We start from the raw sequence: 17,904 nt of genomic DNA, 5'->3' as shown, positions 1-17,904 counted from the left end.
ATTCCACGACAACAAATATTGATGAGGATGAGAACAAAGCTGTGATACACTGTCAGTTGGTATAGCCATTATGGAGATCAGTACAGCAGCTTCTCAAAAAACCTTTAAATAGGTCAAGCACACAAGCCAGCTATGCCACTCCTAGGTGTTTGCTCCAGGAAGTTCAAGTCCATGCATCATAGAGACACTCTGCATCAATGTCTATTATGACTCTGTTCACTACAGATAAGTCATGGAAACAACTAGGTATCCAACAACAGGGAAATGGAAAGAGAAAAATGTGGAATACACATACACACAAGAAAAAAAGGGTGGCATTTTCAGGAAAATGAACACAACTGGGTATCACTACATTAAAAGAATTAAGCCAATTTCTGAGAGAAATATTTATGTGTTTCTGTAACTCTTTGTTTTTAGATTCTATATAAAATCACCATATATACATATATATGTGCATACATGTATATACACTCACATATATGACATGAAAGTAGAAGGGACGCTGTAGGGTCAGGAGAAGGAAAGGAGACAGTAGTGGGATGGGTCTCCCCAAGTATATATAGTATAATACACTCAAAGTATATTACATGTTTTCAATAAAATATTTTTCTGAAACCTAGTACTATATACAATGAAGATATTCCCACTTAAATATTCTGTTTTAAAATGCTAATGAGGCATGTTTACCTATTCACCCTAACCTTTCAAGAGAAAGAAGCAAATAAGGGCAATGTGTATTCTAGGATCTCTGATAAGATATCTGTTCACAAACTGAAGGGGGACGAAAACCAACACTATCATTAAAAGTAGAAAGGAAATAGTCCTCTCAGTCATGGGTACAACATAGGCATAGAGACACAGGCATATTTTTGTACAAAAGGGGAAATGTAATTAAAGTACAATCTCAGGAAAATTATTCCTGGGCTTCTCCAATAGTAACGAACACTTTTTAAAGGTATGTATAAAGATGTGTCCTTAAGTTGCAAAACCATTGTTCTGTATACAATGTCAAGTGGAGAGTGCTAGCAAAAATTGTGTATAAGCCCCATGTGTTGTTAGTTTTTCAAGTACTTACGTACTCTCTTCAAGCACAAGTAAAACTAACTGATCTGTGAGCACCCAAAGGGACTCTCTAATGGAAGGTCTTCGCTTGTTTATATCAGTTCCACTTTATTTGTTTAATTACCAATGCTTACTTGGTCTTCTAGGTGATTAAAAGTTCAGAGTGTTAAAATTAGAACCTGTCTGTGTCAGAGACCATCCCATGAGAAAGTGAGCCCTTCACAATCTCCTTAACAAATCAAAGGGCCTTGTACTAAGAGCTGGTTGCCACCCCCCTTTCCTCCTTGTTCTCTTCCTAACACCTAAGGCTGCATGATTTGAATAACAGTCCCCTCTCCCCTCTCTCTTCCTGAGTTCCCAAGACATCCAAGGACATGAGCTGTGCCTGAGCCCAGCTTGACTCCCAAGGTTATTGAGGAGGATCAAGGTTTCGGAGATAAGATGCAAAGTGCCCGCTGCTTAGCATCTGACTTCGGCCCCCATGTCAGCAGATGCCCACTTCTTTGTTTTTTGTATAATTCTCCCTCCACCCCTCCCATATTCCCCGAGATGTATGCTTTAAAAAGAAGTCACCTCAGCCTAATAAATGAGACCTTGATAGGTTGATATCTACTTGGTCCTCCGACTTTCTTTCTTTTATTCCCATTTCCTTCCAGGTTCGCGGTCCCCCTCGCACCCACGAATAACTGAATCCTGCGATGTCTGGGTATAATCAAAATAATCTCACTTTAACAATTTCTAGCTGCACCTCCCCCAAAACAGTTGAGAACCATATAATTGTTAACACTGCCTTCTGTTTCCTTTGGGATTCAGATGGGATTTCTAGGAGGATCATCCCTGTTTAAAAAAAAAAAAGAAAAGAAAAAAACAGCTGCCTGCTCAGAGTCAAGCCTGGGTTACTGGTAAATTGGCCCTGCATCAAACTTCTATTTCTCGTTGGTCTATACTTTCATATGTGATGGTTTTTACAAGCATACTTGGTTTCATTCTGTTTCTAGTATTGACACAAAGATCACCATGAAATAACATGACGTCTATGGGCAAGTGTGAGACGTTTGGGGAGAGGAAGGGCACTAGCAGTTTCAACCTGAAAGAGCTATTTCTGCCCTGAACACAGGTGGGACCTTGACACAGAATTGGAGAAGGACAAAGGCTAACCACTAAAGAGAATGTGCTGACAGTGAGGGGGGACCAAAGGGATAAAGTGGGAGGAGGAGCTTACTGCATGGGGAAAGTATTGGTAGCCAGACAGGTCACTTAACTTAGTAGAGCTCTTCCAACTTCCCAGGCCCTTCACAGTTGCTCCTTTGGTTATGATTTCAACCCTGTACTGAACGCAAAACTAGTTTTGCTGATGTAACTTTCAGGATCTTCTAAGAACCATTTTAAAACATGGTTAACAAGCATGATACGAATGACAGTATCAATTGTATATCCCTTCTCACATTGAGCCCTGCAGGGGCTATAGCTTAGTTATATTCTCCCTTCCTCCCATTCCTTTCCTCCTTCTGCTGAGGGCTGCCCACATCCATCTCCACACAGCAGCCTTTGGTACAGTTATCATCTGGGAATAGTGTTAAAAAACACATCATCCACACTATAACATCAAATGCAAAACCTAGCAACAAATGTTAACAAAATATTGGGCTCACCAAGATCAAGATGAATGCCAGGGACAAAGGAGTTGAGAAAGAACATGGAGATGACAAATCCCAGCACCGTCAGGCACTTGACAAGCAGACTCCTGTCTGAAATCCTGTGCTTTAAGAGAAAAAAAAACACAACTCATTTTCTCAATTCAGTCTTCTGATTCTTGAAGTCTGTTCACAGTACTATATGACTCGAATCACCATAAGTGTTTCCTTTAAAAAAATAGAACATTTTTTTTCTGTGAGCCTAGCATTTAATGGCTGCCAAACATTGGACAGAGCTTGTGGGTCCCTATGGAAGAGTTAGTGGAAGGTTTACAGGACCTGACAGTGATGGTAACCCCACAGGAAAACCAACAGTGTCAATTAACCTGGACCCCTGGGAGCTCCCAGAGACTGAGCTACCAACCAAAGAGCATACCATACGTAGTCTGAGGTCCCTGGTACATATGCAGCAGTGGACGGCCTTGTCTGGCCTCCGTGGGAAAGGATACACCTAATCCTGCAGAGACTTGGTGCACCAGGGTGAAGGGGTACCTGGGAGGGGGTACTCTCCCAGAGACAAAAGGGGGAAGGAGATGGAGAAGGAACCCCAGAGTCACAAGGTAATGAGTATTCTGTTTCCTATGAGTCCCTCAGAGGTGCTGTACCCCACAGGCAGCTCATTTCAGTAAGAAAATGAGCAGAAAAATAAAAGCAAAGGTCTGCCTAGAAGTCAGACTCATAATGTCAGGATACACCCAGTTCACATCTGTCCTAAAATACCACATCCTATAAGACATATCAAGAATCCATGCCCTGTATACTCTCTGGGTCAAGAGAGCTAATGAGCACAAGCTGCCTCAAGTGGCGGCCACCATACCTTTTCAGGGCACACTTGGAGTGCATCTTTCAGATGTAGATGTAGATGTAGATGTAGATGTAGATGTAGATGTAGATGTAGATGTAGATGTAGATGTAGATGTAGATGTAGATGTAGATGTAGATGTAGATGTAGATGTAGATGTAGATGTAGATGTATGCTTTTATTTCCTGAAAAACTAATTCTGCTGTTTTAGAAAATATTTTTCTCATTAACATATAAATAAATTATATCTCATCTAAAGCTACAGGAATGAAAAGAGCAACGATTTTCTATCATTAACTAAATCTTAGTGTGACGGTTTGTATATGCTTGGCCCAGTGAGTGGCACTTTGTTGGAGTAGTTGTGGCCTTGTTGGAATAGGTATGTCACTGTGGGTGTGGGCTTTAATACCCTTAACCTAGCTACCTGGAAGTCAGTCTTCTCCTAGAGGCCTTCAGATGAAGATGTAGAACTCTCAGCTCCTCCTGCACCATACCTGCCAGGATGCTGCCATGCTCCCACCTCAATGATAATGGATGAACCTCTGAACTTCTAAGCCAGCCTCAACTGTCCTTATAAGAGTTTCCTTGGCCATGGTATCTATTCACAGCCTAACTAAGGCTTAAGTACTAGAAAGAAAAGGGGCCAAAACACAAAAATGACAAATGATGCAGATGGGCTGGTATGACCCATGACCGTCTGCATCCAGATACCTTGATGTGTCTCACTTTGTTCTATAATTAGCATGTAACAAATATAAATGATAATAAAATCTAAAAGGAAAAAAATTTACCCTTTTTACAAGCCATGATTCAGAATGCCTTGAGAAAAAACAAAAAAGACAAGATACCTTTCTTTGTAGCTCTTGAATATTGGTCTCCCAATTTTTGTCTTCCTGTGAAATTTGCCTGTGAGAGAAAAGGGACTCTCATTTCTCTGTCGCAGAAAGCTCAATGCTTCATGAGACTAGCAAGGTGACACTGACAGCTGTGGAAACCTAGATATGTCTGTGGATCCTGGCACAGCCTTGTAAGGGACAGCAAACCCATGACAGTGACTAGGGAAATTAGGAAAGCTATTCACCTTATATTTCCCAAAGAAAAAGGACAAATATGATGATCTGAGAAAGAAAATATGAGAACAATTGCAAAAAAAATTCACAAATAATACATGCCAGTGTGTGAGAACGACTAGGGCCACAGGGTGGTGTTCTAACCCTACACTTCAGGAACACTGAACCCCATAGGTGCTCAAGTGCTTCTTATAAAATGGCATGGTATCTGCTGTATTGCACACTCTTACCCTCACACATACTTTCAATAATCTTTATATTAGTTATAGCACTTACTATAATATTAATACCATAACTACAATTAAATGCTAGGGTAAATAGCTGGCATTCTGTATTACTTACAGAATAATAACAAGAATAGTAGATATACATATTCAGTATAATCATATTTTTTCAGTTTTTAGAAATATATAAATTTTCTTGGTAGTAGTGCATTGCATACCACAACATGTGTGTAAGGTTGGAGGGTAACTTGCAGGAATCTGTTCTCCTTCAACTGTGTGGGTCTCAACTTTTATATCAAATTTCCTTTTGATCTATACAGTCAGCTCACTTTTTCTGTTTTGTTTTCTTCTACACTAACCATAGGGGAAATGAAGGATAGGAAAGAAGGTCATTTTGGTGAACATTTAGATAACAAATGAGCACCAAAGGAGACCAGCTGCATAGCCTGTGGAGCGCTAAAGAAAATTATGGCAGAAAGAGGAATAATCTCTTTACTTTTCAAACAACTTTTCAAAAAATGGTAAAGCAATAATTGCAGGACATTCTCCTGACTAATGATTAATATGGAAATTCCTACTACATTGTGAGTAGTATCACCATGGAAAGACAGCTCTGGGTTGTATTAAAAACAGTAACCTGAGTGAGCAATAGAAAGCAAGCCAGTGAGTGTCTTTCTATGGACTCAGTTTCATTTTCCTCCTTGTGTTCCTGCCTTGAGTTCCTGGCCTGTTCTTTCTGTGATGTAAGCAGGAAGATGACATAACCCTGTCCTCTTCAACTTGTCTTGAGTCATGCAAGTCGTTTATTACCAGCACTCGAAAGTAACCAGGCCAAACTGTAAGCCCAAATAAACCCTTCCTTCTGCTAAGTTGCTACACTGTTTGATTACAGCAATAGAAAAATAACTAACTAATGCAGAAGTGTAAGAAATTATTGTGATCAAAAATCTTTTTTACTCTCTTGGGTATCCTATGATATATGAATGCAACGCAATATGTTCCTTCATGCAATGCCACCGTTAAGCGCAACCTGTAAGGAGCCCCTGGTATAAATCCAAGCAGGATCCTGTGGTACCTGTGGAAAGTGTGCAACCTTTGAGCCAGCAGATGCTCCAGGGCAAGCACTTTCTCCAGCAGCAAGCCACGCACAGCTGTCTCCTCACGGCTGGCTGGACTGATGCGCTGGGCAGTCAAACGCCAGACATGAATCTCATGCTTCAGTTCTGCAGAGAAGTAAGTGTTAAGGTACTGAGGGTTAAGTGTTAAGGTACTGAGGGTACTGAGTCTCTTCCACCCTCAGTCCTCAGCAAATGCTTTTCTGTCCATCACACACCAATGACATCTACCCACATTCCATGCAGACTCTTCACAGCATGAGCTACAATGATGGAACCAGATGATAGATCTGAACTCTGAAAGTCATCGTGGAAGCAAGAAAGACAATTTCAACTCTTCCTGAAAAAGGAAGTCTTTATCAAGTGATATCTTTTAAAATTCATGTATTGGTTTATTATTATTGATTATTGTTGATTTATTATTATGTCAATAATATACTGATTTATTATTATTATTATTATTTACTTGCAATGTCTTAACTCTAGGACTCAACAACCCCAGAACATTCTCACTGACCCTGCTTTCAAGCAAAATCTAAGCATCACTCCTGTGGTTTTAATATGGTTTGTCACAGCTTCTCAGATGCTTTCTGGCTATAGTCAAGTGTATTTGGATTATTCTCTCCAAACTATGTGGCCTGTTATGATGCAGCAAAGTTGCTGGGGCCATGTTCCTGGATGTCCTGTCTCCTGGACAGTAAGCTATTATAAACATCTCACTTTTAGCTTGCCAGGGTGGAATACTGTGATAGCAACACAAATGAACTCAATCGATTGCCTGGTCTTGGATTGGTTTCTGAAAGAGAACTCTGGAATAACAGCAGTATGGGTGTGGTTCTCAGGCAGCCACGCTTGGCACCCTCTAGTGGAGGATCTGCTAAGGAATGGGGCAGTGGGAAAGCATCTCCTCCCAGGGCGTAGGGGGAGCTCCAGTGAGCTCCAGTGTGTCACACAGGCGAGATTAATCAGCAGGTGAAATCCTAGCCAGAAAGCAGCAAACAGCACTTTCACACATCACTGTATTCAGACACCTTCTAATGGTGTCTCAGACACCATTAGAGACAGTTTTCCATCCATTGCTTCCTAAGATATTAAGCTATTTTATGAGACTTACATTTAACCTCAGTTTTACAGTTTGAAATATATATATATAAGGAAAGAGCCAAGGTGGAGATTAAAAGCAAGTCACCCTTTATAGTTCCCTGGCAGACTCAGACTGAAGCAGCCAGAGAGCAGCTGACTGGACAGCTTGCAGGAAGCTGTGAACAGTCACTGCCCCTAAGAATGCAGCATCCCAGGAACCAATAAATACCTCCCTGGTAATCCCATGGGAGAATGCCCCGCCTCCTGCTCATGAGAACTTCCCTTGATTTTGAGGAAGAGTCCTACAGAGAAGAATCTGCAACCTAGAAAGATGCTCATACCCACCGACGATCTCACTAGGCTCCTTGTTATAAAGCTTTTTGTTCCAGTACAGAAGTCTGAGGAGGGGAAAGGAGACCAGGAGAACAAGGCAAATTCCCAGGAACATGTGTGCTGTGAAACCAGCGAAGTCCAGGCCCTGGAAGAGGAAAGGAAAGATACATGATATTTGGGCCTTGAGGGGGGCTGAGGCAGGGTGTGGGCTGGAAACACAGAGGGGCTCTGGTGACATTTGGGGAAAGAGTTCTGCCACCAAACATTGATACTTTTGTAAGTTTGGAATGGTTAAAGCCTTTAATTGTTGCTGTTTTGGTTTTTGGTTTTTCTCTTCAAGACAAGGTTTCTCTGTAGCTCTGGCTGTCCTGGAAACCCCTTCTGTAGACCAGGCTACCCACAAATTCACAAGAATCTGCCTACCTCTGCCTCCCATGTGATGGGATTAAAGGCATGTGCCACCATTGCCCGGCTAGTTAAAGCCTTTTTTACTCATCTTGTGTTTTTGTTTTTTGTTTTTTGTTCTAAAATTTTTTATTATTACGTATTTTCCTTAATTACATTTAGAATGTTATCCCAAAAGTTCCCCATACCCTCCCCCCCACTTCCCTACCCACCCATTCCCATTTTTCATCTTGTGTTTTTGAAAAGCCAGTGCTTACATGACTTACAAGCCATCTTAGAAGAAAACAAAACTAGACAATTACAACTAGCTCCAGACTAGACTTAGTCTGCTTTCACTAGGCTATGTGTTGCCCCAGGATGAAGAGAGGTCAAAACATTGAACACTGTTATTTAATGGTTAAAATTTTTTAAATGTTTGACTAAAGTGCCTGCTGTGATTGGAAGGGACATCCTTGGGCTGGAACCTGCCGTCTTCCCATTTGTTATTGTGTCTACCCAGAGCACTGGAATTACTACAGGGGGTCTAGGGAGGCAGCCTCTCCCTTCCTTCTTGCTTTCTCTGATGGCTATGAGGCTGTGTCATGGTCATCAGTTGAGTTTGCTTCATATGGCTAAAAATCCACCCCTAGGTTAATTTGTTAGAAAGTAAGTCAATAACAATCTTGATTAATTTAGCTCTTTAGTTTATTTTGTTATTTTATTTGTATTTTTAAGCAAATATGTACAGCATCTGTTGAGCCCCAGTAGGAGAGATGAATCCTTGAATATGATGATCTATGAGAATTCAAGCAGTATCCATAAACAGCTACTACCTGAAAGGGGGGAGGGTCAAGGGTACCATAGTACTGTGAGGCATTGGGATCTCAGAGATTGAAGGATATTGGCAGTAAGGATATGGTCACAGAGGACACAGCAGTCCAGCTGTGCCATGAGACATGCTGTCAGTAAGCCACTGTAGGGAGGCCACTTCCAACACTTCTCAGCACTTATATATAGATCAGGTTAATTACAACAACCTCCCATGTAATGGAGCTATAATGGTGTCACCAAACCTCACCCTGAACTCACCACATTCTAGCAGTTCTTCAAAGAAAACACTACCTAGAACTTTATTTTTATCTATGGAATTCATACCCCAAATGTCTGAATAAAAAATAGTTATATCTTAGGTGTTCATGAAAATGTTTTTTGTTTCCTTTAAAACCAGAAGAAGAAAAATGAGCTTGGGAGTGGTAGAGAAATGGATCTGATTGCTTTTGCAGAGGATCCGGACTTTTCCCCAGCACCAACATGATAGCTCACAACTCTCCCGTCGTGGGTGATAGAATGATCTCTTCTGTCTAGGGGGTTAGAAACCCTCTTCTAACCTCTGAGGGCACCAGACATGTATATGGTACACAGACATACATACAGCCAAAAACACACATACACATAAAATAAAAAGTAAATAAACATTACATTTTTTAGTAACCTGAGAAAACTACTTAAATATACCAGTCTACTTATCTTTAAACCACCAAGGTCATAAAAGATAATTATTAGTTTTAGGGAAAAATAGCCTGAGGAGACAGGAATTCTATATCCTGAGTAACTCTGAATCTGTTCGTAATGCAAGCACCACTGTTTTGTCCTATTAGGAATGGTGGGACAATAAGAGAATGGAGCAATGAGAGGAAAACTGCAAGGGAAAAAAGTTAAGGAGGCCCTGGGATGTCTCCACAGCAAAGCGGCAGCACGGAGCAGAGGTTGCTAGGAAGGCTTTACAGGTGAGTTTATCAAGCAACAGAAAGGAAGATCAGAAAAACCCAAACTGATATGTTTTAGAAACAACAAACAAAGAGGGCAGATGCACTGTGCCCTGGGATTCTGATGAGGTTTCTGAGCCTATTAGGCACTTGTGTCTGGAACTCCTTGCTACTGTTATATCCCCTTGTCATTTCCTAGACATTTCTCCTTGGGGTTCTCAGTGACGAAACCACCTCCCATCACGTTACTGTCAATACAGGCCCTAAATGCAGCCCCTTAATCTTGAAGACTGTCTCTCCTGATTTTCCCCTCCTAAACTACTTATGATCAATAGCACCTGCTGTGAACAGGTGACAGCAAGAACCTTGGTTCACAGTACTTATTAAAGGAAGCTGCATAGAGTGCTCTGTTGAGTTTACATTTCCTGAAATCAACCCTACCGTGCTGTTACCTACCATTTTTCTCAACTCCTGATTGGAAACAATGATAACATTTGGTGGGTCCCCAATAGCAGTGGCAGCTCCTCCAATGTTTGTGAAGATCACTTCTGCAATGAGGACTTGTCTCGGATCAAGATTGAGCACTTCACATAACCTACCATGAATGGAAGACAGTGATAAGGTCCGTCCACAACCCAAATTTTTAAAGTATTTGCTTGTACAGGAAGGCACATCGATTCACATGCACACATACGCACACTCCCCAAAACACACATAATGCAGGGAATGACTATCAGCAGTAACATCCTCAGATACAACAAATTACAAGTATACTTCTAAGTTCACACACCACAGTCTGAGCTATCCGTGTGATGGTATGGCTTCTGCCTGCTCCCACAGCCCTGGGGGAGTGTTGAGCTCCACGTGTAGGGCCACAGTAGAGGAAAGGGCCTGGAGCAGGTGAATGGACATCAGCTATCAGATTCCTTCAGTCCAGAGAGTGGTGGGGAATCAAAAATCACCAGCAATAAAATAACACTAAGCCTGCTGACTTAGACCCTTGTGTGCTCTCCCTTTTCTGAAGAGACTTTAAACCCTCTCTGCTCATTACTTGAATCATTACCTTTACTTCCTCTTGGCTATAGGTTGGCTGCATGATATTTGTCTTGGGATCTTTGGAAGTCCTATACCCTGATCTGTTGAAGACTAAGCTCTATGAATAGGTGGAAGATGAAAATGTGGGAAACCATGAGCAAAAACTCTTGGTACCTAGCAATCTGCACAAATCTCTTGCCTATATTCCCTGGGACAGTCTATGTCTTGGAAAGCCAGGCCCGTGTCCTCCAACTTCTTGTGGTATGTTTGCCCTATGCTGTCACCTGTACCTGTCTATATTCTGCGGTCACACAAGCCAAAACTGGCTGGGTTGGAATTCAATAAGATGGACTCTGGGGAAGGGATGGATACTATCCCTTGTTTTTTTCATAGAAGTAAGGAAGAAACCTTGAAACCAGGTGGTATACCCAGAACATGCATACGTCTCATGTATACAAATACACATTTGCTCCAAACTTGGCCTTAATTTCAAATGTTAGAAGAATTCTACACACCTTATGGTGACAGGGGTAAAAAGGAGCATCGTAGTGACATTGTCTAAGAAGGCAGAAAGGATGGCAGCCATGAGACAAAGCATGAAGATCATGGCCCACACTCTTCCTCGAGAAAGTTGATATGCCTAGGACACATACAGGAAAGAACAAGCCAGAATCAGAACATCTGTACAATAAAAGCTAGGTTTTTACTAATGACTCCAAGATATGGAGACCAAAATATATTCTCATTCAGAATTTGCACGGTTTTGTTGTAGAAATTATTTTTTAAAAAGAAATTTTCAATTCCAAAACTGAAGTGATCATTAACACCAAGCTTCTGTGTTTGTGGAGTGTGCCAAGGTCTCCTTATCTACTAGGGTATGGCAAGATCTTCCTTTATCCACTATGCATGGAAGGTTCTATTCAAATCTTCAGACCCATTGATAGATGGTCCAGGGTTCCAGTTAAAATGCAAAGTCCAACCATGATGAGTTACCATTTCTTACCTATTAGAATGCTTTCCATTTGAAAAGATAGAAGGTAACAGGGCTGGTGATTGTGGCAGTGGTAGAGGGTTTGGCTAGCATGCACAAGATCCAGGGTTCAACCCCCAGCACCACCTACACCAGTGTGGTGGCTCAGGTCTGCCATACCAGCCGTGAGGAGATGAAGGTCAGCCCTCCTCCGTAATATAGTGAGTCTGAGGCAAGACTGTGTTAAATGAAACCCTGTTTTAAAAGCAGAAAGGAGGTAGGGGTGAAAGAGACTAAGCATGGGAGATTAGGAAAAAGGGGATCCTTCGAGAGCAGTGTAAAATAAGTTGTGTTTCAAAGAGTTAAAAGGATAACCACCGGCAGCAAATGAATAAGGTGAAGGGATATACACATGTACCATGTCATTTAGAGACCTCTTCCGAGATATGGAACCAACCTAAGTGTTTGCCAGCAGATGAATAAAGACAACATGTTCATAAACATGAAATACTATTTTCCCAAAATATCCTCACAGTTTTAGCAAGTATTTAGCATAATATAATTATTTTAAGCATTATTTTAAGTGCAATTAGCCAGGCATACACATACAAAGGCCATATGATTTCATTTCTATGTGGAATTCAAGAAAACTGATCCCATAGAAGCAGGTGGGAGAGAATAGAGAGACCCCAGTTCCAGGCACAGTAAAAAGGTATGGATTTAGAGAACTTCTGCACAAGCAGAGTGACTAGCGCATCTTTGAAAATAACTTAAAAAGTAAATTTTAAGCTGGGTGTAGTGGCTCACAACTTTAATCCCAATACTTGGGCAAATCTCTGAGAATTGAAGCCAGCCTGGTCTACATAGTGAGTTCCAGGACAGTCAGGGCTGTGTAGAGAAACTCCATCTCAAAAACAAAAACAAAAACAAAGAAAGTAAATTTCAAATATGTTACCATAAAAAAAATGATTATATGGATATGCTAGTTGGCTTGATTTAAACACAACATTCTGTTGGCACATACATTGAAACATCATATTATATTTACCAAACAAATATGATTACAATTTGTCAACCAAATAATAATTATTATAATTAAAAAAAATAAGACCTTTAAGGAGCTAACACGTTAGTCCAGTGATGAGACTGTACTGAGCATATGCAAGGCCCTTTGTTCAATCCCAATTAAAATACTATTCATACAAGTCTAAAACACCAACAAAAATAAAACTGAGTTTTCCAAATTTAAAACTCAGGACAATACAGGTCTAGAAAGTAAACAATGAAACTATGTCTCCAGAAGGCAACACAGTTAGAGGCTGGTGGTTTGATATATTCAGACTTTTAAATTAGGTCTTGATGTGTAGCCCTAACCAGCTCACTCAAATGCTGTTACACAAATGCTTAGGGGGGAATATTTTGCCCTGAGTTTCCTCTTCATTTTCTTATGGAAAAGCTAGAAGTGTTGCTTTCACGTCATGCTTAGCACAGCAATTATCGCCAGGCTTCCTGAAGCCATTTTGAAAGAAAGATGGAATTTTAAATATTTTAATTTACTAAATATATATTAGGATAATAAATAGTATTATTCAATTAATTAATATTATTAATTATTGATCACATTTGTAGTTATACTGCCTTGATTATCTATAAATATGTTTACATTTATTTATTTATTTATTTATATACCTACCTTTACAGCACAGTAATCAAAAAATCCTGTTTCTGAAAATACGGCTACTAAGATCATCTATAAGGGAAAAAAAGTAGACAGCAAAGACTTTTAGCAAAATACTACATTGGAATGATATCAGAGTGAGCCATCCTGAGTTTGGACTCTGGCTCGTGACAGCTGAGCATCAAGAGCAGCTCTGGCTGGATGGATATCTGGCTCTTCAGTTATCCACATATGAACCCCCGAACAGAATCTCTTACAGATGGCTTTATGTACATATTTCTATCCAGGGCATTGTCGTAAGATATGTTATCAATGCGTCTAATCCTGACAACAAATATCAAATGCTATCTTCACTCTATTTTATAGACCAAAGAGACCAATCAATGGCTTGATCAGTCTTGAAGCAAGAAGCAGGGAAAGCAATGGTCCAGAATTGGCCGTTGTACTCAATTGTCCCCTTAAGCAGCACTCAGACATTGCATACGTTTAAAGTTGTAGCAAATTTAGGTTTCTAAAATAATTGAACTGATTTTTTTTTCTAACAACTTCGATGACCATGGACAAGCTGGACCACTGGTACTGAAACAACTGTCCTCCAATCCTGTGTGCACCGAGAATGCTTACCTGTGTTTCTACTGATGACAAACAAGGAAAACAGCCACCCATAGACTAACCGAAATAGTGCCCTATTTATTCTGTGCTTAATCAACTAGAAACTCCAGCAAGCCTGGACTTGCTAGAAGTTTTCCTATTTGCCAAGAAGTGGAATAGCATTCAATTTATTTTTTTAAACTTGTAGATATCTGATATGGCTCCCTTTTTAATAGATGCTCAAACCCTATCTTCCTCCCAAGGCCAACACAGAGACTGGGTTCTCCATGCAGATTAAGATCAGAGCACAATCCTGCCTTTCTACCCTTCACCCACGTTGCTACCTGTTGAATTTGGAATGGGTAAGTGCAAGTCCAAGCCTTCAATAACAACAAAAAGGTGTGCTTGACTTACCCCTCTGTACTTCAAGTTTCTCACTTTACCTCTGGATGTCCTTTATCTTGTGAGCTCACTGTGAGAGTTTGATGAAATTATATAAAGTAGTTGGGTTATATAAAAATTATATAAAATAGCTGTGTTGGTGGGCCCAATACACTTCAAAAAACTGTATGAAACACAAGTACTCCCGAATCAGTCTTAACTCAGTGCTACCTTGATCTAGAGCAGCTTCCTAACTCGACCACCGCCTGTGGGGCTGTTTGTAACATGCAGTGCATCATGTGAGCATAAGTAGACACATGTGGGTGGTGGCTTGTGTGACCTTCTCTTGCTATAGAGAGCCATTTTGTCATTGTCTGATAGAACAGGGACTTGGGCAAGCAGTCCCAGGAAATAAGTCAGGTAAAGGAAGACCCACTCTGTGCACTATCATTATAGGATCAAAAGCATAGATGATGTAAGTGGCTGCTGGAGCAATTTTAATTGGGAAAAAGAAACACCAGACCATTTTTATAGGCTGAATTCTGTCCCTCTTCTTCAAAATTTTTTTGTTGGACTACTAACTTCCAGGGCCTAAAATTGTGGCTGCACCCAGAAACAGGACTTTTAAGCACTACAATGAGATCATTAGGGTAGACCTTTATTGAATTTGTCAGATGACTTTATAATGAGACCATTAAGGTGGAACTTAATTGAATATGACAGCAGCCTGATAAAATGACGGAACTAGGCTACCAGTTCTTGGAGAGAAGACATTTAAGGAGGAGTCTCAGCAGAGGTCATCCCTGCTGGAACTTCGATCTCAGACATCAGCCTCTTTAACTGTGAGAGATAGGTTTTCAGACTACCATATATATCATGCATGGTTATGCAGTTCTAGCAAACTACTACACCATTTGCTTAACTTTTTAAAAATAGTGTGTTATAGACACCTAATATGATTCCCTTCTTCTATCCAGATGACCAATCCCTATGCATTTCTCAGCACCCAACAGTTGTTGGCTCCACTCTGAAACTTGAGTTCAGAGCTCTGTTCCACCTTCCCATTCAGAGAGGATGACAGCTCTGCAGGCTTTTCAAGCCAAGTGCTAACTCAAGAAAAAAGATGAGGCTGCCTGGTGACTGGTATTCTACAAAGTGGGCATCCTGGTGCAGAGCAGATGGAGCATACACACCTTGTTAAGAGAATGACCTAAGAACATATGATCATTTCCACTTGGGTCCAGGACCTTGCCAAACCTCATTTTGTTCTGGCTTAGCTGACTTACAACTCATGTCCTACACTAATCCTCTGTGAGTTTATCTTTCCTTTCTACAAGCTGACCTAGCAATGTTCCTCACAGCCTACCAATATGATTAACCGAGAAGCTCTGAACTATTACTTAAGGACAATTTTCTTTATATAATTAAAAATCACACTCACCAATTGTGATAAAAACTGCATGGTACTGGTATAGCGACAGACAAATAGACCAATGGAATAGAATTGAAGACCCAGAGATGAACCCACACACCTATGGTCACTTGATCTTTGACAAGGGAGCTAAAACCATCCAGTGGAAAAAAGACAGCATTTTCAACAAATGGTGCTGGCACAACTGGCTGTTATCATGTAGAAGATTGCGAATTGATCCATTCCTATCTCCTTGTACTAAGGTCAAATCTAAGTGGATCAAGGAACTCCACATAAAACCAGAGACCCTGAAACTTATAGAGGAGAAAGTAGGGAAAAGCCTTGAAGATATGGGTACAGGTGAAAAATTCCTGAATAGAACAGCAATGACTTGTGCTGTAAGATCGAGAATCGATAAATGGGACCTCATAAAGTTGCAAAGCTTCTGCAAGGCAAAAGACACCTTTGATAAGACAAAAAGGCCACCAAAAGGATCTTTACGTATCCTAAATCAGATAGGGGACTATATCCAATATATATAAAGAACTCAAGAAGTGGACTACATAAAATCAAATAACCCCATTAAAAAATGGGGCTCAGAGCTAAACAAAGAATTCTCATCTGAGGAATACCCAATGGCTGAGAAACACCTGAAAAAATGTTCAACATCCTTAATCATCAGGGAAATGCAAATCAAAACAACCCTGAGATTCCACCTCACACCAGTCAGAATGGCTAAGCTCAAAAATTCAGGTGACAGCAGATGCTGGTGAGGATGTGGAGAAAGAGGAACACTCCTCCATTGTTGGTGGGATTGCAAGCTTGTACAACCACTCTGGAAATCAGTCTGGCTGTTCCTCAGAAAATTGGACATAGTACTACCGGAGGATCCAGCAATACCTCTCTTGGGCATATATCCAGAAGATGCCCCAACTGGTAAGAAGAACACATGCTCCACTATGTTCATAGCAGCCTTATTTATAATAGCCAGAAGCTGGAAAGAACCCAGATGCCCCTCAACAGAGGAATGGATACAGAAAATGTGGTACATCTACACAATGGAGTACTACTCAGCTATTAAAAAGAATGAATTTATGAAATTCCTAGCCAAATGGATGGACCTGGAGGGCATCATCCTGAGTGAGGTAACCCAATCACAAAGGAACTCTCACAATATGTACTCACTGATAAGTGGATATTAACCCAGAAACTTAGAATACCCAAGATGCAAGATACAATTTGCTAAACACATGAAACTCAAGAAGAACAAAGACCAACGTGTGGACACTTTGCCCCTTCTTAGAATTGGGAACAAAACACCCATGGAAGGAGTTACAGAGACAAAGTTTGGAGCTGTGACGAAAGGATGGACCATCTAGAGACTGCCATATCCAGGGATCCATCCCATAATCAGCCTCCAAACGCTGACACCATTGCATACACTAGCAAGATTTTGCTGAAAGGACCCAGATATAGCTGTCTCTTGTGAGACTATGCCGGGACCTAGAAAACACAGAAGTGGATGCTCACAGTCAGCTATTGGATGGATCACAGGGTCCCCAATGGAGGAGCTAGAGAAAGCACCCAAGGAGCTGAAGGGGTCTGCAACCCTATAGGTGGAACAACAATATGAACTAACCAGTACCCCCCTGGAGCTCGTGTCTCTAGCTGTATATGAATCAGAAAATGGCCTAGTCGGCCATCAGTGGAAAGTAAGGCCCATTAGTCGTGCAAAATTTATATGCCTCAGTACAGGGGAATGTCAGGGCCAAGAAGTGGGAGTGGGTGGGTGGGCGTGTGGGGGACTTTTGGGATAGCATTGGAAATGTAAATGAAATAAATACCCAATTTGAAAAAAAAAGGAAAAAAATCACACTCACAGTCAGCTATTGGATGGAACACTGGGCCCCCAATGGAGGAGCTAGAGAAAGTACCCAAGGAACCTAAGGGGTCTGCAACCCTATAGGTGGAACAACAATATGAACTAACCAGTACCCCAGAGCTCATGTCTCTAGCTGCATATGTATAGCAGAAGATGGCCTAGTCAACCATCATTGGGAAGAGAGGCCCCTTGGTCTTACAAACTTTATATGCCCCAGTACAGGGGAACACGAGGGCCAAGAAGTGGGAATGGGTGGGTAGGGGCGTGGGGAGGGTATAGGGGACTTTCAGGATAGCATTTGAAATGTAAATGAAGTAAATACCTAATAGAAAAAATGGAAAAAAAAACATAAAAAAAAAAATCACAGGCCGGGCCTGGTGGCACATGCCTTTAATCCCAACACTTGGGAGGCAGAGGCAGGTG

The 17,904-nt window shown here is 41.0% G+C and overlaps 1 protein-coding gene across 5 annotated transcripts in view; it reads right to left on the bottom strand.

The window, feature by feature from the left end:
• Positions 1-17,904, bottom strand: part of Oca2 (oculocutaneous albinism II) — a 296,926-nt gene that overhangs the window by 201,737 nt on the left and 77,285 nt on the right. For 4 of the 5 annotated variants that reach the window (NR_157031.1, XM_006540700.1, XM_006540699.1 and 1 more), the window contains 7 exons: positions 13,232-13,288; positions 11,084-11,208; positions 9,990-10,128; positions 7,396-7,528; positions 5,928-6,075; positions 4,407-4,464; positions 2,715-2,823 (listed from right to left, as the gene is read on the bottom strand). Coding sequence is in view for 3 of the 5 variants with exons in the window: in XM_006540700.1 (XP_006540763.1) it covers positions 2,715-2,823; positions 4,407-4,464; positions 5,928-6,075; positions 7,396-7,528; positions 9,990-10,128; positions 11,084-11,208; positions 13,232-13,288 (769 nt within the window). In the remaining 2 variants the exon portion in view is untranslated. The remainder of the gene's footprint in view (positions 1-2,714; positions 2,824-4,406; positions 4,465-5,927; positions 6,076-7,395; positions 7,529-9,989; positions 10,129-11,083; positions 11,209-13,231; positions 13,289-17,904) is intronic. The other variant, NR_157030.1, reaches the window with a different exon arrangement.

This window comes from Mus musculus, chromosome 7, assembly GCF_000001635.26.
Source record: "Mus musculus strain C57BL/6J chromosome 7, GRCm38.p6 C57BL/6J".
NCBI lineage: Eukaryota > Metazoa > Chordata > Mammalia > Rodentia > Muridae > Mus > Mus musculus.
Note: the sequence above shows the minus strand (reverse complement) of the source record. Positions and strands in the feature narration are given on the sequence as shown.